Source organism: Emys orbicularis, chromosome 3, assembly GCF_028017835.1.
Source record: "Emys orbicularis isolate rEmyOrb1 chromosome 3, rEmyOrb1.hap1, whole genome shotgun sequence".
Taxonomy (NCBI): Eukaryota; Metazoa; Chordata; order Testudines; family Emydidae; genus Emys; species Emys orbicularis.
This window is the reverse complement of record NC_088685.1, coordinates 113,402,232-113,425,698: the sequence shown is the minus strand read 5'-3', so window position 1 is coordinate 113,425,698 and position 23,467 is coordinate 113,402,232. Positions and strand designations below refer to the sequence as shown.

General features: G+C 43.1%; 1 protein-coding gene across 3 annotated transcripts in view; it reads right to left on the bottom strand.

Annotated features, from left to right (window-relative positions):
- Positions 1 to 23,467, bottom strand: part of GRM1 (glutamate metabotropic receptor 1) — a 276,049-nt gene that overhangs the window by 66,272 nt on the left and 186,310 nt on the right. For all 3 annotated transcript variants that reach the window (XM_065400446.1, XM_065400447.1, XM_065400448.1), the window contains exons 4-5: positions 12,705 to 12,951; positions 352 to 520 (exon numbers count right to left, since the gene is read on the bottom strand). In XM_065400446.1, the coding sequence (XP_065256518.1) occupies positions 352 to 520; positions 12,705 to 12,951 (416 nt within the window). The remainder of the gene's footprint in view (positions 1 to 351; positions 521 to 12,704; positions 12,952 to 23,467) is intronic.

Below are 23,467 nucleotides of genomic sequence, written 5' to 3'. Positions count from 1 at the left end.
TGTTCAGAGTTACGAACATTTCAGAGTTACAAACAACGTCCATTCCCGAGGTGTTTGTAAATCTGAGGTTCTATTGTACTTGATCTGAATGTATAGACACAGAAGCACATGTGCTAGTACATTTTTGCATAAGAAATAGGCCTTGACTTCCTGTAAATGTTGATCTACAAGTCTTTATATAGTCTTGCCTTCTTATACACTTATAACTGAAAAGCAAAGAAATTCCAAGCCAGACGTTTTCATCAATCTTTTTGCTCAAGCCTGGTGAAAAAAATGTAGGCCTGTTATTCCTCTCTCATTAATATGGATCTTCCTGGATACATAATATAGAGAAAAACTCCTGAGACGTACCTTAATTTGACCCTTCAAACAAGGTTCACTGCACACTGACCGGACCATTCCACTTTTGTTCATCTGAATCCTGAAATCATCAATATTCAACACCCCTTCATGCCAGGTTCCAATGAGTACATAGTCATAACTGTTGGGCTCTATGTACTGCAGATTCATGATGTCATACCTGGGAAGCGAAAGCAGAGAGAACAGTGGAGCCTCTGGGACACAAGTATTAAATCTGTTGACTCTCCTTCTTCATGGAAACCAGCTAATTCATGATTTCTGCTTCAAAAACTCTAAAATCTTTGAGGAGCTACCAACTCCTTCCTTATTCAATATCGCCAACCCCAAGATGTCAAAAATCTGAGCCAGACCCCCCAAAATCATGAGGATGACTTAAAAATAATGAGTTTTATAAAAGTAATACATTTGGGGGTTATTTTTCTTTGCCTTCTGGATTCAGAACCTTTAGGGTTACATTTGGGTCACATTTTCAAGCTTTTCTCTGCAACAAAGAGGGCTAGAAACGTAATTTAATAAAAATGAAAGCTGCGATTCTCATGTAATCACTTGACTCCAGAAGCTGGCGCTTTAAAAATTCCCACCAAATATTGAGAGACTTGTGATAAAATCACTAGAGTTGGCACCACTAATTTCTACTATTTACTAGTAAAAAGCAACAGAGGGTCCTGTGGCACCTTTAAGACTAACAGAAGTATTGGGAGCATAAGCGTTCGTGGGTAAGAACCTCACTTCTTCAGATGCACTTCTTGCATCTGAAGATGTGAGGTTCTTACCCACGAACGCTTATGCTCCCAATACTTCTGTTAGTCTTAAAGGTGCCACAGGACCCTCTGTTGCTTTTTACAGATTCAGACTAACACGGCTACCCCTCTGATACTATTTACTAGTAGGTATCCTCCAAGGGCTAGATTGTGCCTTTTATGCACAACCCTAGTAAGGTGCAGTGTCTAACTGTGCTGTCCCAGAAGGAACTGTATCTCGGAGAATACGGCTCCTCATAAGACAGTCTCTACTTGTTCTGGATGGAAAGTCCTTTGCCAAAGCCTTTTTCAGGGTGCAACATATTGACCTCCCTTGCAGACATCCAGCCTCCAGTGACGTCTGGGGGAGAAGGAGTCCAGGCTCTGCCTACTTCCCATTTCTCCTCAGTTGCTAACTCCGATACCAGGTGGGGAGCGTGTACCCTTTGTGTTCCTCCAGCACCTGGAGCTAAGATTTGTATAGGCCTAATGTGACCACACAAAGGGGCAATGGTAGGCAAGGAGGGGAAATCTTTATACCCACTAATTTCCTTGTGTGGCCACATTAAGGCTAGTCACAATCTAGCCCTGCACCAGGGCACTATGGTGTTATGCATTCTGGAATCATCATCCAATTAATATATTCAAACTAAACAAACAAGAGTGACATAAATTATAAAAACAAACAAACAAAAAAAGCCAGATTTAACAATTAACATAAGGCAGCCTTACAAGATTGTCAGGAAAATGTATCAGTCCAGACCCAAAAATCTACTTTCCCACCCAAGGCAAGTAGAACAGAATTTCCCAAGGCTGATATAAAGGAATAACGCAGCTTCTGTAAACACTCAGCTGCCCGTCTTCGCCCTCCACCATCACACCTTGTCATCCCTGTGTGCTGGGACTGATGTGTGAAAGTCTTTTATTGCTAATTGTTTTGCTCCTGCTTTCTCTCTCTGCCTGTAGTTTGTGCAAAGTGATGATTAACCACCGTAATTTCATGGGGGAAAATAAGCAGGAGTGATGGAATGAACAGAGGAGAGCAGCACAAGGAGGAGGAACCACAAGTGAGGATAGACAGACAGGCTGGCTCTTGAGAGATAGGGAAGCAGATAATTGTGGGTGGCAGGCGGGGGAGTGTTTTGATTTAAGCGAGGGGGGGGAGGTGAGAAAAGGCTGCAACTGGAAATTGTGATTTGGACTGTAAATTGAGAAATATGTTCTGCTTTCTAAGGCTGAGAGTCCCTGCCTTAGTTTTCTGTGTGGTTGTTTCAGTTCTCTCAGATTGAATCTTTACATTTATACTGAGGTGAGAATGTTTTATTCTGAAGTGTTACTAATGTATATAGGCTGGGGAATGAAGGGCACACAGGGGTCTGTGCCCTTAGTAACAGTTAGGAATAGGTGGTTGGTTCTGGGTAAAGGGCTCATCACACCCAAATCTTTTTCTTTTCCCCTCAGAGGTTCAAATAAATAAAATCTTGTTTGCTGATTTAAAAAATTTCAGATACCTTTGCAGTTCCATGTGCACGAGCCTCTTGAACCTCTATCTGCCTGCCTCTCGTTATCTTCTTGCTTTGCATATCTTTGGGGGTGTATGGTCTTTTCTAGAGACTTTTCAGAGAAGCTGGATCCATTATAACCGTGCTTATGTAGGACCCAATCCTGCAACTACATTTGCGTGGGCAGACCCATTTGCCAATACTGAGCTCCACTGAAGTCAGTGGGGCTCCATGTGAGTGTGACACTCTGTCCCCCAAAGCAACACCCCGATGCGCCCATATTTCTTAGGTAATCTACTTTGATCTATACACTTATTACTTATAATCACTCAAAATCTGTCTTGCTGTAGTTAATATATCTGTTTTATATATTTTACCTAAAACCAGTGTGGTTTGAGTGAAGTGCTTGGAAAATCTTAGCTCAGTTAACAAAAGCTGGTGCAGATCCACTTTCCTTTGTAGAAGTAGTGGACTGGATAATAAACTTACATTGGTCAGGCTTTTGACCAGGGCAGGATGGTATGGTTCAGGGGTTCAAGGCTAGGGAGCAGTGGGGAATTGGCTGGAGCCTCTCTATTGTTGGTTCATGAGTGGCTGGCAAGAGCATTTGTGTAACTTAGCTGGGGGTGTTCCTTAGGGTTACCATTCGTCCGGATTCCCCCGGACATGTCCGGCTTTTAGAGTTAAAAATAGCGTCCGGGGGGAATTTGTAAATGTCCGGACTTCCCCCCCCCCCATGCAGAGTGCGCTCGGCTGACAGGGCAGCCGGCCGGATGGTGCCACTTACATGGGGCTCCGACAGCCAGAGAGAGCCCCTCCTCCACTTCCCCTCCTCTTCCCTGCAGCTGAGAGCACTCCCTCCCTCCCTCCCTCGCAGATCACCAGCCGGCCTTTCGCACCGGCAGTCTGGAGCTCCTCCCCCTGCTCCTCCTCCCCGGCACGCTGGTCTGAGCGGCAGGGTAAGGGGGCCAGGGGGTCGGAGAAGGGGCAGGGAGGTTCTGGAGGGGGCAGTCAAGAGACAGGGAGCGGGGGGGGGGTCGGGAGTTCGGGGGGGGCTTTCTGGGGGTGGGGGTGTGGATAAGGTTTTGGGCAGTCAGGGTACAGGTAGAGGGTAGGGTCTCAGGAGGGGGCAGTTAGGATGGGGGGAAGGTCTCAGGAGGGGGCAGTTAGGGGACAAAGAACAGGGAGGCTTAGGTAGGGGGTGGGGTTCTGGAGGGCAGTTAAGAGCAGGGGTCCCAGGAGGGGGCAGTCAGGGGACAAGGAGCGGGGGGAGGGTTGGGGGTTCTGAGGGGGGCGGGAAGTGGGAGGGAGTGGAAGGGGCAGGGGCGGGGCTAGGGCAGGACGGGGGCAGGGCTAGGGCGTCCTCTTTTTTGCTTGCTGAAATATGGTAACCCTAGTGTTCCTGCCTGTGAATGTTTGTGTGAGTGGAGGACCTGGAGGGGACTGCAGCTCGTCACAGTATCACAGTGTGAGTGGGAGCCCAGGTTGGTGAGACAGAGGGCTCAGCAGTACCCCAGTTCCAGGTTGCACCCTGGGAATGCCTGTCATAGTGGGCAGATCATGTACGGGGTGCTACTCACTTCAGAACAGCTCTGTAAATGTACAGAGGTCCATCTGTGTTGCTGCAGGATGAGAGCTTTGGTTGCTAATTAAAAAGGAGTCTAGAAAAGGGACCCATTTCAAGGTAATCAGGAGGCAATTCCTCCGCACTTCCCTGTTCTTATAAAGGGAGAATATGAAAAAGGGACAAATTCTGCTGTTCGATAGCTTTGTGTATAAACTGTGCAGTACTGCATGAAGCAGTATCCTCAGGGTCCATTATAATGTAGATGTGATATACAGGAGTATAAATGAGCATTAGTAGTTATCTCCTGCTAGAGAGCAGAACCTATTTGTTTCCTTTTATGACCTTGAATTAGACAGATGTATAATCATGTACTCCGTACTGGAACATGAATCTGTGGGAGGGGGACAGAAGATTATTAAAGGATAGCATTGCCTTATAGAACTTTGAATCTATATAGGTGGTTTGCCTTTAAATCTTATCTCAGCATTTGCTAAGTCTTGACTGATGTTGCATTAATGCTAGTTTATGCCACGTAATGTGTTTTTTTTTTAAGTTTCATCTTAACTTTCCCTCTTGTGCTTATGTTTCTAAGTGTTCTCCTTCATATCATTATTAGCCAGTTGGCAATGTATACAGTATGCAAACTGAAATCTCTTACAAAATCTTACATGTGGAAAGTTTTAGCAGTGCTTGCAGCTTTAAGACTGAGCTTGAAGTTTTATGTCATAATGAGATCAACCAGACAAGCTGAGTGAACAGATAATTGGGTAGGAAGTTTATTTCTTCTTCTTTTCTTTCTTTCTTTTTTTTTCCCCCAAAAGTTCTGCTCTGAATACATGGAAATGAGGTTTGGGGTATTGTTGAGTTGTTTCCCTCCACTCACACATGTGGTATCAATGTTTGTCGCAAACTTGTTTTAAAAAAATCTCCGCCAGCTGCGACAAAGCAGAGAAATTTTCAGCCAAAAAGGAATTTGTTTGAGAAAGCTGTGAGCCATTGAAAAATGAGGGCAATTAAGGAAGTTGGATCTCATCCTTAAATATGGCAGCACTAATTATACCCATTATAATATATTACATGCAATAAGCTACGTTAAAACAATCTTAAGGCTGCAAAGTCAGGTGTTAAGAAATGCTAAGACTAAAACCCATTATTTTCCTGGCTCCCAATCCGGTGCACCATTCCTTGAGTCAAAGGGGAGATGGTGTGAGAGGAGGGGGGAGGGGCTGCTGCATTCTTGCCACTCCCCTACTGTTTCCCATTCTAGAGCCCTAGCTTTTGACTACCATTTCGAAGGCTCATGGCACATACTCACTGCAGATGAAATATTCAGAGATTTTACCAGTAAATCCCCAATAATCTCTACTGAGCAAGTCCAAGTGAGGCTTTTATCTTGACCAAGTCTGGGTGGTTTTCCATGTAGACAGCAAAAGGCATTCTCTGACTCTCCCACTATCCTGTCAGATCTCAAACATTTGCTGCCAAGCAGGGAAGCATGAGAGCTCTTCAAAGACAGAGGCGGTGGGATGCAGAGAAGAGGAATAGTTGAACCTGTTTTTCTCTATGCTCATTGTCAGAAACAGCCCAAACTTTTTCATTAAACCATTTAAAAAATATATTCAGTCTGAGGCAGAAAATACGTCTAGGAAAATTTCAGACAAGTGGATAAAGTTGGACAGAGTTATAAGAAAATAGAAAGCATTATGCAACCTTAACTATGAATGATTCGATCATCTCCATCTACAGTTACAATCAGTGATGGCTTACAAGCATCAATAGCTAAAGGATTTTGTAAATAAAATATAGTATAAATGTTAGTGTTCAAGATAGGAACCTTGTTCTTTTCAGTCTTATAGGGGTTTATTTATTTATTTACACAACAATACTGCAAACTAAAGCTGAAAAGCCTTTTACTTGAATGACCAGAAATACACTGACAGCTCACTTGATTTGGGTGGGCCGCTCGCAAGTTGGGGGTTTTACAGCTTAAGATGTTACTTTGAGCTCAGTTGATAATGTGCTGGGAAATTCAACCACTGTATATTTGCTAACATAATCGTAAATATTGTTTGTTTTCTCTTGTTATATAAATAAATAAAATGATTAAACTTTAAAACGTTACTCCAACGCAGTCTGAGGGTATGTCTACACTACGAGAGTAGTTCGATTTTAGTTAAATCGAATATGTGGAATCGATATTACAAAGTCGAACGTGTGTGTCCACACTAAGGACAGTAATTCGACTTTGTGAGTCCACACTAACGGGGCAAGCGTCGACATTGGAAGCGGTGCACTGTGGGCAGCTATCCCACAGTTCCCGCAGTCCCCGCTGCCCATTGGAATTCTGGATCGAGCCCCAAATGCCTTCTGGGTAAAAAAATGTGTCGAGGGTGCTTTTGGGTGCCTGTCGTCATCCGTCCGTCACTCCCGCCCTCCCTCCCTCCCTGAAAGCGCCGGCGGGAAATCAGTTCGCGCACTTTTCTGATCAGTGACAGCGCGGACGCCACAGCAGTGCGAGCATGGATCCCGCTGCGACCATCGCTGCAGTTGTGGCAGTTCTCAACGCCTCGCAGCTTCTCATCCACCTTTACCAGAGGCAGCTGCAGAGAAATCAGGAGAGGAGGCTACGGCACCACCGTGAGGGCATGAAGTCGGAGAGTAGCTCAGAGCTCTCAGAAACCACGAGACCCTGCGCCCAGGACATCTCGGTGGCAATGGGTCTTGTGGATACTGTGGAGCGGCGATTCTGGGCCCTGGAAACAAGCACGGACTGGTGGGACCGCATAGTGCTGCAGGTCTGGGATGAATCCCAGTGGCTGCGAAACTTTCGCATGCGGAAGGGGACTTTCCTCGAACTGTGTGAGTTGCTGTCCCCTGCCCTGAAGCGAAAGGACACCCGGATGCGAGCAGCCCTGACTGTCCAGAAGCGAGTGGCCATAGCCCTCTGGAAGCTTGCAACGCCAGACAGCTACCGGTCAGTCGCGAACCACTTTGGTGTGGGCAAGTCTACCGTGGGGGTTGCTGTCATGCAAGTAGCCAAGGCAATCGTCAAGGTACTGCTATCAAAGGTAGTGACCCTGGGAAACGTGGAGCTCATCATAGATGGCTTTGCCGAGATGGGATTCCCAAACTGCGGTGGGGCTATAGATGGGACTCACATCCCTATCCTGGGACCGGACCACCAGGCCAGCCAGTACATTAACAGAAAGGGCTACTTTTCAATGGTGCTGCAAGCACTGGTGGACCACAGGGGACATTTTACAAACATCAACGTTGGATGGCCGGGCAAGGTTCATGACGCTCGCGTGTTCAGGAACTCTGGTCTGTTTAGACGGCTGCAGGAAGGTCTTTACTTCCCGGAGCACAAAATAAGTCTTGGGGATGTGGAGATGCCTACAGTGATCCTCGGGGACCCTGCATACCCGCTAATGCCCTGGCTCATGAAGCCCTATACTGGCGCCCTGGACTCAGAAAAAGAACTGTTCAACTACCGTTTGAGCAAGTGCAGAATGGTGGTGGAGTGTGCCTTTGGCCGTCTCAAGGGGAGATGGAGAAGCTTACTCACTCGCTGTGATCTCAGCGAAACCAATATCCCTATTGTGATAGCTGCTTGCTGTGTGCTCCACAATCTGTGTGAGAGCAAGGGGGAGACCTTTATGGCGGGGTGGGAGGTTGAGGCAAATAGCCTGGCTGCTGATTACGCCCAGCCAGACAGCCGGGCGATTAGAAGATCCCAGCGGGACGCGCTGTGCATCAGGGAGGCTTTGAAAGCTAGGTTCCTGACTGAGCAGGGTCTCCAGTGACTGTTTAGTTTGTGGACACAGATGCTGAACCTGCCCCCGTTTCTTTACCCAGTTACTGTTGACTATCCTTCCAAGTTACATACCCCTTTCACCACCTTCCCAACAAATAAAATCTGTTCCGTTTTGTTAATGAACAACGTTCTCTTTCTTACTATTTTCGCGGGAATGTTTTAAACCGGGGACGCAGACTGTGTCGGGGGGCGGGTTTAGTGTTCTGATGCAAATGATGCTTCTAAACTCTGGGAATGACAGGCTCCGCAGTGGTGGATTGGTTGTTTCAACGGAGCCTGCCAGCAGTCCTGGGCGGGACTGCGTGTATGTGTCGGCCAAGTGACTTTCTGGCAGGGGGCGGAGGGTTACAGACCCCCTGCTGCGTGGCTCTGTGATCCAGGATAAGGACCGCGGCATAAGATCTCTAACTGCCCTCCCCCGCCACAAAGTCACAGATCAACCCCCCCGCCCCCCAGAACATGAAAACCACCTCCCAGACTGACCAGGGTAACTGGTGACTGCACTGTGTATGTGTCCTGATGCTGGACCTGCCCCCGCCTCTGTAGCCTGCTAAAGGTGACTGTCCTGTCCAATTACCAAACCCCTTCCCCCCCTTCAGACAGAATCTCCTCTAAAAGAAAATCTTGGAAACAGTACTTAACAGAAACAAATATTTTATTATGAACCGCACATGAAAAGGGGGGGGGGGGAAACTTGGACGGGGGCTTGTGTGAGATGGGTAGGAAAGGACTTTTCAAACTTTGTGGAACGAGAGCCTTCTAGTGCTACAGCAGTCTGCAGGGGTTGACTGAAAGTTTTAACGGCCCTTGCCGCCCCTCCTTCTTTGGACTTTTGGTGAGGGGGGTGTGGGACTTTGTGGCGGGGGAGGGCGGTTAGAGATAGACTGCAGCAGGGCTCTGTCCTCCTGCCTCCGGTCTTGCAGAACATCCACAAGGCGCCGGAGCGTCTCCGTTTGCTCCCTCATTAGTCCAAGCAGGGTTTGAGTAGCCTGCTGGTCTTCCTGGCGCCACCTCTCCTCCCGTTCCATGACTGCTCGGTGCATTTGTGACAAGTTCTCCCTCCACTGTGTCTGCTGGGCTGCCTGCGCTCGTGAGCAGTCCATAAGTTCATAGAACATGTCCTCAAGCGTCTTCTTCTTCCTCCTCCTAATCTGCGCTAGCCTCTGGGAGTGTGATGCCAGGCTGGGTTGGGAGACAGTCGCAGATGTGTCTGTGGGAATGGGAAAAAGGGAGTGAATTCCTGAGACAGATAAATGAAGTTGCTAACAAAGAACATAGTCTTTCTCTGTGAACAACACCATGCACTGCACCTTTCACATGCGCACTCAGGACAAGGTCGAATTTTCGGCCCTCGCCTTCAGTGCCTGGGGTCTTGCAGTTGCGATCTGAGAAGCGTGGCAGGACACCTCTACTTTAGTAGCAGGAAAACATGGTAAGCCGTAGACTTGTGGCAGCTTAAAACTTTAATAGTAGCACTGGGCTCCTTTCGCATTGAAAGCAATGCCAGTCTCTGCTGGCAGCAATCAGGGAAGCATGAGCTCTGCCCCTGTCCCACCACCTCGCGGCTGTCCCAGGGAAAGATCCCTGTGTGCTGCCCCTCTGCCGCCTCCACCGCGTGGCTGTAAAGCAGTCCCAATACTAACATTCCCCTCCCTAATTCAAAGCAGGGCGTCATGTGCGACATCACGCTGATGAGGATCTCAGAGAGCGACAGGGGACGGATGCTTCGGGAGAGCATGCAGAAACCAGGGCCGTATGCCGCCATGCTCTGCCATGCTATGATCCCGGACTACTTGATAGAGTCATGGCGTGGGAACGTGTCGTACCACGGTGGACCTAACAAGATCGCCCTGCCAAGGAACCTGATGCACAGGCTTGAGCAGTACCTCCAGGAGAGCTATGCTGAGCTCTCCCATGAGGACTTTGTGTCAATTCCCGGACATATTGACCGTATTTTGGTGTAACTGTACTGGAAGGGACTACAGAGTGGAGCGTCCTGTGGTTGCCTAATCATGAAAATCCGGACATTATTTGATTTTTTTTACATAGTTGGGACTAAATAGTTGCCTAAGGCAAAGAAATCATGAACACCCAATTGCTGATATTATTAATATTCCTGTTGAGTTATAAATAAAAGTTTATATGTTTAAATGAGTGAATGAAAACCCCATTGTTAACAATATAAATATTCCAGTTATGTTAAAAATAAATGTTTAGATGTTTAAAGCACTCACTGCTTGATCCTTCCCCTGATTCGGTGTCCGGGGTAACGGATGGGGACGGTTGGTAGGGGATCTCGGTAAGGGTGATGAAGAGCTCCTGGCTGTCGGGGAAATCAGCGGTGCAAGCGCTGTCGACTGCCTCATCCTCCTCATCTCCTTCCTCATCTTCCCCGTCCGCTAACATTTCCGACGAGGAACCGGCCATGGACAATATCCCATCCTCAGAGTCCACGGTCAGTGGTGGGGTAGTGGTGGCGGCCGCACCTAGGATGGAATGCAGTGCCTCGTAGAAACGGGATGTGTGGGGCTGGGATCCGGAGCATCCGTTTGCCTCTTTGGTTTTTTGGTAGCCTTGTCTCAGCTCCTTGATTTTCACGCGGCGCTGCGTTGCATCCCGGCTGTATCCTCTCTCTGCCATGGCTTTAGAGATCTTCTCGTAGATCTTTGCATTCCTTCTTTTGGAGCGCAGCTCTGAAAGCACGGACTCATCGCCCCACACAGCGATGAGATCCAAGACTTCCCGATCAGTCCATGCTGGTGCCCTCTTTCTATTAGATTGCACGGCCATCTCTGCTGGAGAGCTCTGCATCGTTGCCAGTGCTGCTGAGCTCGCCACGCTGTCCAAACAGGAAATGAGATTCAAACTGCCCAGACAGGAAAAGGAATTCAAATTTTCCCGGGGCTTTTCCTGTGTGGCTGGTCAGAGCATCAGAGCTCGAACTGCTGTCCAGAGCGTCAACAGAGTGGTGCACTGTGGGATAGCTCCCGGAGCTATTACCGTCGATTTCCATCCACACCTCCCCTAATTCGATATTGCCATTTCGAATTTAGCGCTACTCCTCTCGTTTTGGAGGAGTACAGAAGTCGAATTTAAGAGAGCTCTATGTCGAACTAAATAGCTTCGTGGTGTGGACGGGTGCAGGGTTAATTCGATGTAACGGCGCTAAATTCGACATAAACTCCTAGTGTAGACCAGGCCTGAGAATGGTTCCCATATTTGTGGAAATATTAAAATCTCATTTTTTCCCCAGGGACACAGTCTCCTCATCTATCCCTGTAAAACAAAAGGTCACAGAAAAGGCAGTCTGTTCTGTTCCAGTGCTCTTTGCTTTATTTAATTGACAAAGTGTTGAATACAGAATGGAGCTTTATATTTCATTAAGATATGGAGACACGTTGGCATTGATGAAATGCTACTGTACATTCATCTACACCAGTCAAGGACTTTTCCTCTGTACTGTAGAAACACTGGGACATATTTTCAAAGTCAGGTATGCACCACTGAAAGTGCAAATTTGCATAGGCCTAAATTCCTGGATGTATCCAAATGTCTGATACTTTTTATTTATTGATCTAAATTGCCTATCCTGTGAGCAATATACACTGATACAAGTATGAAATATATGGAAAACTAAGGATAAAATCCAAAAATATTCTTGTCCATACTCATCAATCCAACTGTTAAAATATAAGTTAGCAGCAAAAGAAAACCCACTCTGATTCAATCCATCCAAATTCTAAACCTGTCCTACCAATAGAAACTGTATGAAGAATTACGGAATAGACTGACAGCTGCATTATGCATCAATTTAAGTTTCTAAATGGTCTTAAGGTGTAGCTGTATTTGTCCAGCAATTGCCTTACATACTGGCCCCTAGATCTTAAACTCTGGCCTAGTCTACAGGTCTCTTTGGCTGAAGAAATCCAGACAAAACACACAACATAGGGCTGATGAATGAGGTGGTGGGGTGGGCTGTGGTGGGGAGTAACTGACCAATCTCTTTTGATTGTTCAAGCGGAGTTAAATATACCAAGTAGCACAAAGAACAAAAGGTGAAAAATGAAATATCAGTTTTAATAACCTAAGGTGTTATTAAGAGAAGCAAGAACTTTTTAAAAGACATTTGATGATGACATTGGCTCTTGCAGACATTCTCTGAAGCTATCTGCCAAACTGTGAAGTCTCATTTATTCAGGGCGCTCTCTTTGTTCAATGCCAGTTCTTTGACTCCATTGATCAAAACATACACAGAGCTTTAGTCTCCTCCCATTCACATCAGCTTAACAACTGTGTTACTCTACTGACCTAAATGAAGTAGCTTCTGATAGACACTGGTGTGAGTGAGAGAAGACTCAGGCTCAAACTCACTGAACTGAAACACTTCAGTACAAGTCATGCAACTGAATCATCCTATAATTACTCAGAAAAGCTTTGAGGCTGAAACCCCAATGGTAACTCAGACTCAGAAGTTCTGTAAGATAGGTGGCTTCCTCTCTCCAGAAACACTAGAAAGGGTTACACATCCTGCTGTAACTCCAGTCCCATTACAAGCTGTAGCTATCAATAGATCATCCAGTATCTGGAATTACTGTCACCCACTGACAAAACTAAGTTCACCCATATACCCCAATTTCTTACAGTTTCTGCATGCTCTAGTTTTGCTAGCTGTAGCAACATAATTCTTTGCTTTAATTCACTGACATGAATTAGCTCCTTACCTTCCAGGGGCATCTCCCTTTTCATCAAACCAAATTTCCTCTCCTGAAACGCCAATGAACGAAGACTTTATGAGGAATTCCAAGAGTTTGCTGCCATCGATGGGCGTCATGGCATCACACAGCCCAACATGTCCTGGGCAAAGGGAATGATGCATATTTTGAAGGCCATGTGCCATAGCATATATAGCATTGATGACAAATCCCATTTTACTGTCCTGGACATAGTTTTCTTCTAAACTCTCATTGCCTACAACAATAAGAAAAAAACCAAACATTACCATAAGACAGAAATTAAATAATTGCAGGTACTCATGGAATGAGGAGGGAGATTTACATGATTTTTCAAAACATTAGTTAGCTGATTTCTCTTAAATACTTTTGAAGCATAAACAATAAAACTGGTTGGGAATTTTCCAACAAATTTTTTTTTGTCTGAAAATGTGAATTTGTCAAGACTGTTTGTAAGAAAGGGCTGTTTCCAAGAAATCTCCTGATTTGACAATAAAAAAAAAATGTTTTGAAACTGTTGAAACTTTGAGAGGAAAAATGTATTTATTGATTAGAAACAACTTTGTTTTGACATTTTAATTTATATTTTAAAAAAGTTAAAAATAAAAAATGTTTTTAAATTATTGAAACTAAATGTTTCAATTGATCTCATCCAATTTTTTTCTCGATTATTTGTTTGTGAAAATTTTAGATATTTTGACTTTTCGTCCTGATTCGGGATAGGAAAAATTTTCAAAAAATCTCAAAGCTCCGGTCTAATAAACAAACCTAAATCAGCAGAATCTTTAAAAAAAAAAAAAAAGATACTGAAAAGAACTCCCATACTCACTGCAGAAAAATTGATAACTATTGTTTATAGTAATACAACACTTTAAAACACTAGTCCACATGTGCCATGTTGGATTGCTGTGGACAGTCAATAGAAGTTCTCGATACCCAAAGATTTTTTATGTGACTGAAGTGTAAAAGGTGCTGGATTAACAGGCATTGAAGTCTCTCTCCATAGAACAGACACAACATAGCAGTGAAAGTTTTCCCCACATGTGACCTTCAGATCTGAACCACTGACTTTCAGGACGCTATCAAGGAAGGTCTTGATCCTGGTCGTGTTTTATGTGATGCAAACACCAATCCAACAGGAAGTAGACTATTGCCACTATTTTCTGTCATGAACTACTGAAAAGCTATCAGCCAAAACTGAAAGCCTCCATATCTCTTTCCCACTCTCCTGAGTCATACTGACCCACTGGAAGGTGTTTTAACCTGTAGATGTCCTACCACCCTACCCAATGTCTAATCTCTGCCATCCAATTTCTTTTTGTCCATGGAAGTTCTTTGGCTCCACTAGGAAAAAAAAATGTGAGAGCTACCATGTGTTAACTGATGTGTTAAAATCCTAGTGTGAATGAGGCAGATGTAATGTGTGTTAGCATGTCAAGTAAAGCCATGGGAAGGGAGTTATCTTGACCTGTAACATGTTAAAAGTACACCTTTTTCCCTAGTGTAGGCATTGTCCAATCTTCAAAGTGGACAATGAAGTTGATCCTTACATTTCTCCCAGGAAGGTGCTCTGATAAGGCAGGCATTCACCCCACTTCCCTCCCTCACCATCACAGCTCACACATGTTACCTGGTGACATGTCAGAATGATATTTCAAAAACAGAAATACCTGGGTTTCCTTGGGCATGCGCCTCCCTTAGTGTAAGGGTCCCATTTATATTGGTAAGAGTGTCTAATTTCAATAGCTATTCTGCAGTATTCTGATTCCCAAGTACAAGAATGAGCCATGCAATAACTGGTTGGTATGGCAAAGAAAATCGTGTTGTAAAGGTCACAAAGTGCTGGAAGCAAGTCATGTGTTTCTCATGCTGCAGTGGATTTCACCATTATTACGAACACCAACCACCTACAGCTGCAGCCAGGGATATATTTCAGAGATGCAACATTTCTTCTAGTTTCCACATAGCAGCAGCGACACAGTTTCCATTCAAACAGCACACGGCCAACACAGTGACATCACCAGAAACATAGTGAGAATAGAAACTTTACAAGTAAGCACATAGAAAACCTACATATCTTATACCCTGTGAAATTATAATATATATTTCAGGTCAGTGCAGATACATTAGAACATGTACCGCATGCAAGAAGTATCACATGATCTAGAAAATTATCACATCCAACTCCAGTGAGGGGTTTGATTATATTTCTACTCAGCAGGCAACAATATCAATTGTATTTAAATGTGCCTTGTCTGTGGATTAGCACATTGGAACAGAAGCACCATACAAATGCCACTTACTTTACCTTCCTTTTCTATTAGCGCAAGATGAGTATTGCCTTCATCCCTCTTAGTAAGAAAGCTTTAAGGGAGTGAGGCTCAACACTGCAGTTCCCTGAGACCCAGTTTAGAGCTCTCAAGTAGCTCTCAGAGTGGAGATGCAGAAGGGAGAGCAAAATGGCCCAGGGAATGTCGGAGTAGAGCTTCAAGCCTGTTTAGCTGCACAGTGGTTCCTGCCCAAATGCGACATCGTCCTGAGCTTCCTCTCTTTTTCATCACTTAAACAATAGCTCCGAACATTTCAAGTGGCTAAAGCGGGACACAGCACCATTTCATAACACCAGTCAAATTTGCTCCATCCATGCCTCCTTAGACAGACACAGAGGGACAGTTGGTCCAAACTTGAGTTGCTCTATGACCCTGTGCACCAGGTTGCAATGCCACTTCATTTGGGGGAGCCCTCACAAATGGGGGGCCTGAGACAAACTGCCCTGCAACCCGGAGAAGTGGTTTGGGGGAGTGAAAGCAGGACAGTCCTGTGAAACCTAGGACTGTTGGGAGGTCTGGTGAAACCGAGGGAGAAGAGAAATAATTTAACGAACTTTTTCTATCCCTGCTCTAGAAGACTGCTTCTTGCAGGAGCCAATGTCAAAATCTATGTGTTTCAAATTTTCTGAGATTTAGGGTAGGTCTACACTTACCCGGTAGTTCAGCGGCGAGCGATCGAACTTCTGGGTTCGACTTATCGCGTCTTGTCTGGACGCGATAAGTCGAACCAGGAAGTGCTCGCCGTCGACTGCGGTACTCCAGCTAGATGAGAGGAGTACCGCGGAGTCGACGGGGGAGCCTGCCTGCCGCGTGTGGACCGAGGTAAGTTCGAACTAAGGTACTTCGAACTTCAGCAAGTTGCGTACCTTAGTTCGAATTAGGGGGTTAGTGTAGACCTGCCCAAAGTATTTGGTCAGGATGATAGAGGGAGACACTCAAACATGAGATGACTTGCAAACATTTTAAAAGAGTCTTTTTTAAAGACTTTTAATCTGGAAAAGTATGTGCTCAATTTTCTCATGACTTTCAGAGTTAATGCTATTTACCAATGAGATTTAACTGTAACATTGGAGAGTATGAGGACTGCTTGTTTGCTTTTGACTAACAAAGGGGTCAAAATAAGTTTTACACTGGTGCTCTGCTTGGAGCTTTAACTCTGGGGAATCTATTGCCTCCCCTGGTTTTCATTTATGGAAATAATTGTATTTTAACTGAAAACATCTGAAGACCTAGTATTGTAATTAATAATCCACTAATCAGTCTTATGGACAAAAGGGGATATCTCCCAAAAACCTACTTGATTTCTGTGTGAAGCCACCTGTCTGTCTAATCCTATTTCTTCATTATAAATTTCATGTACATTATGCATTTGAGTTTGTGAAAAATCTATGGCACAGATAACTACTCACAGAAAATGTTTTTTTAAACAAATTGAGGACAAGCGATTTTGTTCATCTCTTTGTGCTAGAGATAAAACTCAGATGTTAATTTATCCTCTTTTAAATCTTTAGAGAGCAGCTTTTTAATCACAGTGTTTTCATGAAACAGATAAAACATTCTATTCATGTTGTTTTAAAGTTGTCATTTTTACCTGCACCTGTATATCAACATTTAATAAGCAGAAACACTTCTCAGAAAAACTAGTGATCATTTGATTGTGAGACATGTGGGCTTCACCTTCCCCCCTTCACCCTGTGACAAAAGATCATTAGTGCACACTAGCTAATTTGAACACTTGAAAGTGTTTGAATCAACATTTAAAAAGGAGGTGTTTTTGTTATTTTTTTAAGAAGCTTTAGCTTTCACCTTTGTAAGCAAAGAATTGTGATTTAGATTCTTGTAAACCATGTGAGTCCTGGATTAATTGAAAACACTCTAATTAGGTCATTATCTTTAGAATGACCTTGAAGGATTAAAGTGTCCTAAAATTTCTTCTTCATGCTATTTCTAGTAGTGTTGATCTTCTTTTAAGTTGCTTCAGTGCTGCTTTGAGTGGGTTTTTTTAATCACAGTCCTGGGTTTTGTTTGTTGCTTTTGCCAATCCTTTTTCTTCAAGATAAAAAAAATGTTCTGTTTGCACACAATGGGCACAGGAACCACTATGCAAATAATAGAATTTATATAGTGAGAGGAGGAAGAGAGAGGCCACTTAATTTAAGGCCTGATCCAACTTTCTTAAAGTCAGTGGGAATCTTTCTTTTGACTTCAATGTTTGCTGATCAGGCCCATAGTAACTTCTATCAGATGCTTGCACAGCACTTTACAGACAAGGATTAATTTAGTCTAACAATATCCCTGTGAGGTAGGTAAGAAAGTAGCTTTAACCTGGAGCATATTGGATACCATGCAAATCATGTTTGCTATAAACTGGAATTACTAAGAAACTATACTCTTATTAAAATTATGACTAGAAGGGAATTATGGTCTAACACCTAAGGTAAAGACAGCAAAAGCCCAATCAGCAAACAATAGGAATTTAGGGCATGAATAATTATTTGTTTGCAGTCCTCAATGAGAATTCACGGGAGGAAAGAATTTGGGAGGAAGAGGAGGATTGTGTAAATCTTCTAGCTGGGTCTATCCTTAATACATACCCAAGTGAAATTAGTCAGCAAATAATTCTGACCACCACATTCATTTGATAAAAATCACAATCTGTTCATAAACCACTTATGATCTGGAAAAGAAGTCAAGATGTACTGAATAAATTGTTACAAATTATTTTCCCAGCTGTAGTTATTAGTTCAAATGTTCATTAGTGACCAAAAACCATTACCATCTGCTGGCTGTTCAGTGACACACAAAGTGCCTTGGTGATCTTGGGCCAATTACCAGAGATTACAAAAACTGCTATCGCAATTAGCATCTTTGCTGACAGTATCAGCAGAGGCACTAGGGCCTGAATGGGCCGTGGAAATTATGCCTCCTCTGCTACCCCGTCTGTAGCCCTTCCAAGATTGAAACGCCTTGTGCATGGACAACATAGGAATTTAGCAATCAGAATTGGGGCTGTCAAGTGATTAAAAATTATTTAAATATTTTGGATGTTTTCTACATTTAAAAATATATTGATTTCAATTACAACACAGAATACAAAGCAGTGGTGGGCAACCTGCAGCCCGCAGGCCGCACGTGGCCTGTCAGGGTAATCCGCTGGTGGGCCACGAGACAGTTTGTTTACATTGACCATCCGCAGGCACGTCCAGCAGCTCCCAGTGGCTGCGGTTTGCCGTTCCCGGCCAATGAGAGCTACGGGAAGCGGCGGCCAGCACATTCCTGTGGCTCGCAGCCTGCCAGCACATTACCTTGACAGGCCGCATGTGGCCTGCAGGCCGCAGGTTGCCCACCACTGATACAAAGTGTACAGTGCTCGCTTTATATTTATTTTTTATTTCAAATATTTGCACTGTAAAAACACAAAATAGTATTTTTCAATTCCCCTCATACAAGCACTGTAGTGCAATCTCTTTATCATGAAAGTTGAACTTACAAATTATGTACAAAATGTACAAATTTATGTACAAAAAATAACTGAATTAAAAAACAAAACAATGTAAAACTTTAGAGTCTATAAGTCCACTCAATCCTACTTCTTGTTCAGCCAATTGCTCGAACAAACAAGTTTGTTTACATTTAATGCTGCCCGCTTCTTGTTTACAATGTCATCTGAAAGTGAGAACAGGCATTTGCATGGCAGTGTTGTAGCTGGCGTCACAAGATATTTATGTGCCAGATGCGCTAAGGTTCATATGTCCCTTCATGCTTCAACCATTATTCCAGAGGACGTGTCCATGCTGATGACATTTTCAGCTCGATAACTATCCAAAGCAGTGCAGGTCGATGCATGTTCGTTTTCATCATCTGAGTCAGATGCCACCAGCAGAAAGTTGATTTTCTTTTTCGGTGGTTGCTCTTTTAAGACTTCTCATTTTCCACACCTCATCCCTCTCAGATTTTGGAAGGCACTTCGATTCTTAAACCTTGGATTGAGTGTTGTAGTTATCTTTAGAAATCTCACATTGGTACCTTCTTTGTGTTTTGTCAAACAGTGAAAATGTTCTTAAAATGAACATGTGCTGGGTCATCATCCAAGACTGCTATAACATGAAATATATGGCAGAATGCGGGTAAAACAGAGCAGGAGACATACAATTCTTCCCCAAGGATTTGAGTCACAAATTTAATTCATGCACTATTTTTTTAACGAGCATCATCAGCATGGAAGCATGTCCCCTGGAATGGTTACTGAAGCATGAAGGACATATGAATGTTTAGCATATCTGGCACATAAATACCTTGCAATGCTGGCTACAAAAGTGCCATGCGAACGCCTGTTCTCACTTTCAGGTGACATTGTAAATAAAAAGCCAACAGCATTATCTCCCATAAATGTAAACAAACTTGTTTGTCTTAGTGATTGGCTGAACAAGAAGTAGGACTGAGTGGACTTGTAGGCCCTAAAGTTTTACATTGTTTTGTTTTGGAGTGCAGATATGTAACAAAAAAAATCTACATTTGTAAGTTGCACTTTAATGATAAAGAGATTGCACTAGTACTTTTATTCGGTGAATTGAAAAATACTATTTCTTTTGTTTATCATTTTGACAGTGCAAATATTTGTAATGAAAAATAATAATATAAAGTGAGCACTGAACACTTTGTATTCTGTGTTGTAATTGAAATCAATATATTTGAAAATGTAGAAAAACATCCAAAATATTTAATAAATTTCAATTGGGATTCTATGATTCATTTTTTTAATTGTGATTAATTTTGAGTTAATTGCATGAGTTAACCGCAATTAATTGACAGTCCTAATCAGAAGCCATTTCAGCTACTTGAATGAGGATGTCTGAGATTAGGCTATGTATAAACACTATAAAAAATGGAACTATTTTGGAAGCACAGTAAGGGCTAGCTCCTTGTATGGTGTGCAATGAGACAACAAGAAGTCTTCCATGTTGGGCTGGCCTATGCAAGGACATGGCAGAATTCCAGCTCCTGTGCTGACAAGGGTTCTGGGACAGCTCCCTCCTAATTCCCCTAGAGGAGTATGAAGCCGCATAGGGACAGGGGTGAAGTGGAACCAGGGCTCTGTTATCTACCCCCTCTCCGCACCATGTACCAAAGAGTGCAGTACCCCATGAAGCGGTGGAGCAATGTGCATGTTTCCCCATCTAGTGGAGAGCTCTGGGAGGCAGACTCCTCATGCTCTCTCCTGGACAGTCCAACACTGCACTGCCATTACTACACTGGTTTGTGCAAGTACTATCCAGCTAGCTCCTCTTGAGTATCTGATACACAGAGTGATGTGCTGGCTACATAATGTATCTGAAAATAATGGGAAGTAACAACCTACAAATATCTTAAGGTTTCACACCATAGGCCTTGCTGAACTCCTAGGCATAGCAAACAGTGTGAACCAAAGGCTGTGAACCAGAGTGGGCCTGGTCTTGGCAAAATAACACCACATTAGTTATTAGCCAACCCCAAAGTAAACACATTCCTGACTGGAGAGGATGATACAAAAACACACACAGGTCTCTCAGGCAATTGTGTAAACAAATTCCTAAGAGGAACACACCAATCCCTCAGGTAAGGATGGGATGACAGGATAATGGATAAGGATGTTTTGTTCAAATGAGCAGGTACAAGGATAAGGATGGTAACTAACGATGTCTGGAACGTAATATGTAACTTGTTTGTATTGATGTGTAAAAGGAGAAGTCATAGGAGGGGCAACTTTGCTCTCCTATGTGTTAACGCACCAGTAGCTCGTATGGGGTGCTAGTACAGTGCTATGTCGGCAATAAACTTGACCGAGCAACTTTGCCACCAAACCGAGCCTGTAGGCTGTCTTTATGGTTAAGATTGAGGTCTGGTGAATCGGTAAGCGGCATTCTCTGCTAGTGCAGCTGACATCGGAGCTCCAGAAACAGCAGCACTTAGGAGCCTTAAGGCTGTAGCAGCAGCAACGCTCCACAGCACTAACCCCACACATCACAGAGGATCTGATATAAATGGGTAATACATTAATCTCACATTGTGGCAACAATAGGATCAGAAAAAAATGACTGGCGGGAAGTCTTGCTAAAATATTTTTTCTTTCTCTACCCTTTCTTTTAGCCAATCCTCTAGAAAGTCACCCTGACCAAAATTTTTAAACCTGGTGCCTAACATTAGACCCCTAAATCATTATTTAGGCATCTAAATAAAAATTGCTCAATAATGAAAGGTACTGACACCTGAATCCTCCATTGATTTAATGAGATTTCTGTGTATTCTGCACCTTTGAAAAAGATGCAAGCCTCTTTTATTTTTGAGTCTGTATCCACAAAATGAGTCTGTATCCACAAAAACAACAAGGAGTCCGGTGGCACCTTAAAGACTAACAGATTTATTTGGGCATAAGCTTTTGTGGGTAAGCTTATGCCCAAATAAATCTGTTACTCTTTAAGGTGCCACCGCACTCCTTGTTGTTTTTGTGACTACAGACTAACACAGCTACCCCCGATACTCATTAACAGTTAATCCTAAAAGTAATCAAGTCCTTCTAATATGTTTTACATGTATCACCGGTTCTTCCACTCTCACACTATTAAATATATTCATCTGTTCATGGATGTATCCCAATTTTATATAATGTAAGATACACATACACACACATGAAGTGCACACTAGTATAAAGTACATGTTTACCTATCTATATTTATATATATATATATATATATACACACACACACACACACACACTTATGCAAGGGTGCATTTCTTGTATTAAAGTATCCTAGTACCTATAGAATTCATATTGCAATGACAGTGGGAATCCTTTACAATAATTAATATTTTATTGATCTGTTTTAGATAGTATAAGATATATAGATATGAAACAGGGATAAATCTATGAACAGACCAATAAAAATATTAATGTTATAGGTTTTCCATGTAGAGAAAGTACATTATTCTCGACAACAAATGCTCATCATATCAAATTTCTTTTTTAAATTCTTAAGTGCATCCAATTCATTACTAACAATAACAATAAAGCCTCAATTAGATCTTCATGTCCAAAGTGTACTGAGAGGTAGTCATTACTCTGAGGCAATTATGTCAATCACCCAAATATAAGTCAGAATATTGCAGAAGGATTAGACTGCTGTGACAAAAGGTTCTTCTCTGTGCAAACCACTAATTGTCCATCTCGTCCAGCCTGCAGTTGTATGCTCAAGTACCAAATCTTTTTCTGTTCTTAATATTTTGGTTCTCCAAGTTGCTGCTTGTTCTGTTAGATGGAAGAGCCAACTCTAGCTGTAACTACCCGAATATGAAAGGGAAGGGAAGGATTGCCATCTAGTGATTAGAGCAGAGGATTGGGAGCCCGGGCTGATAGGCTCTCTTGCTGATAGTCACTGACTGTCTCTGTGACTTTGGAGTCTTCATAGCTCAGTTTAGCATCTGTGAAATAAGAAAAATATTTATCTGCCTTGCCAGGCTGTTGTGAAGTTTTACTAATAAATAATGTAAACTGCTATCAAACCCTTAGATGAAATGTACTCTAAGTCCAAAATATTACTGATAATAAATATTTAGTATTAGCTTGGGCTCTGATCCCAGACAGTGAGTCCTTTTTATTGTCCTTGTAGTCTTCTAGCAACAAGAAGAGTCCCTTGATGTAATAGTTTACCCCTCTGCTTCCTACTTTGATGTCATTTCCTGGGCAGCAGGTAAGCAGGTGGAGGAGCAAACTGACCATGCTGAGAGAGTGAAGTGAGTTCATGTGATTACTGAAAGAAGTCAGAGAACAAGGGAGGGAAGATGGGTTATTTAGCTACTATCTAAAAAACTATACTATGGATAAAACAGCCCAGTCATTGGTATTGCATGTTTATTATCTTTTTGATTGGTTGAAACTCCCTTACCTGTCAAAGCTGTAAAAGGGTCTGCTATTTTAAAATGGGATATTTTCTTTAGCCCTGCAGGAGGCCTTCTGCATGGCATATCGCCAGCCTAAACAAAATAATACGACACTCTCCATAGTTCATCAAGGAGGTCTGTCCTTTTCGCGAGAACATAGTAAGCACAGCTTTCTTCTGGGTGACAAAATTTTACAATCTGCAGACGCTGCCCTGAGTTTTGAAACACACTAAACTTTTGAAATCTTGTAGTGCTCGTGAAGCTATAAATGAAGTTAGGAAGGCTGCAGACTTCATTTGCAAGTTGTCTGGAAATGAAACCTCTCTCACTTACTTTTATTTCCATATTCCAAATTGTTCTTATTTTCCCAAGCTGATAGACTCTCTTATATTAATGCAATTATGTTAGATCTATTTCCCCCTTAAAAGCTATGGCAGAATTATAGTAACCAGTAGTAATACTCCTATCAACACTGATGGCCAGTGCCTAAATCAGATTTCTGTATTTAAG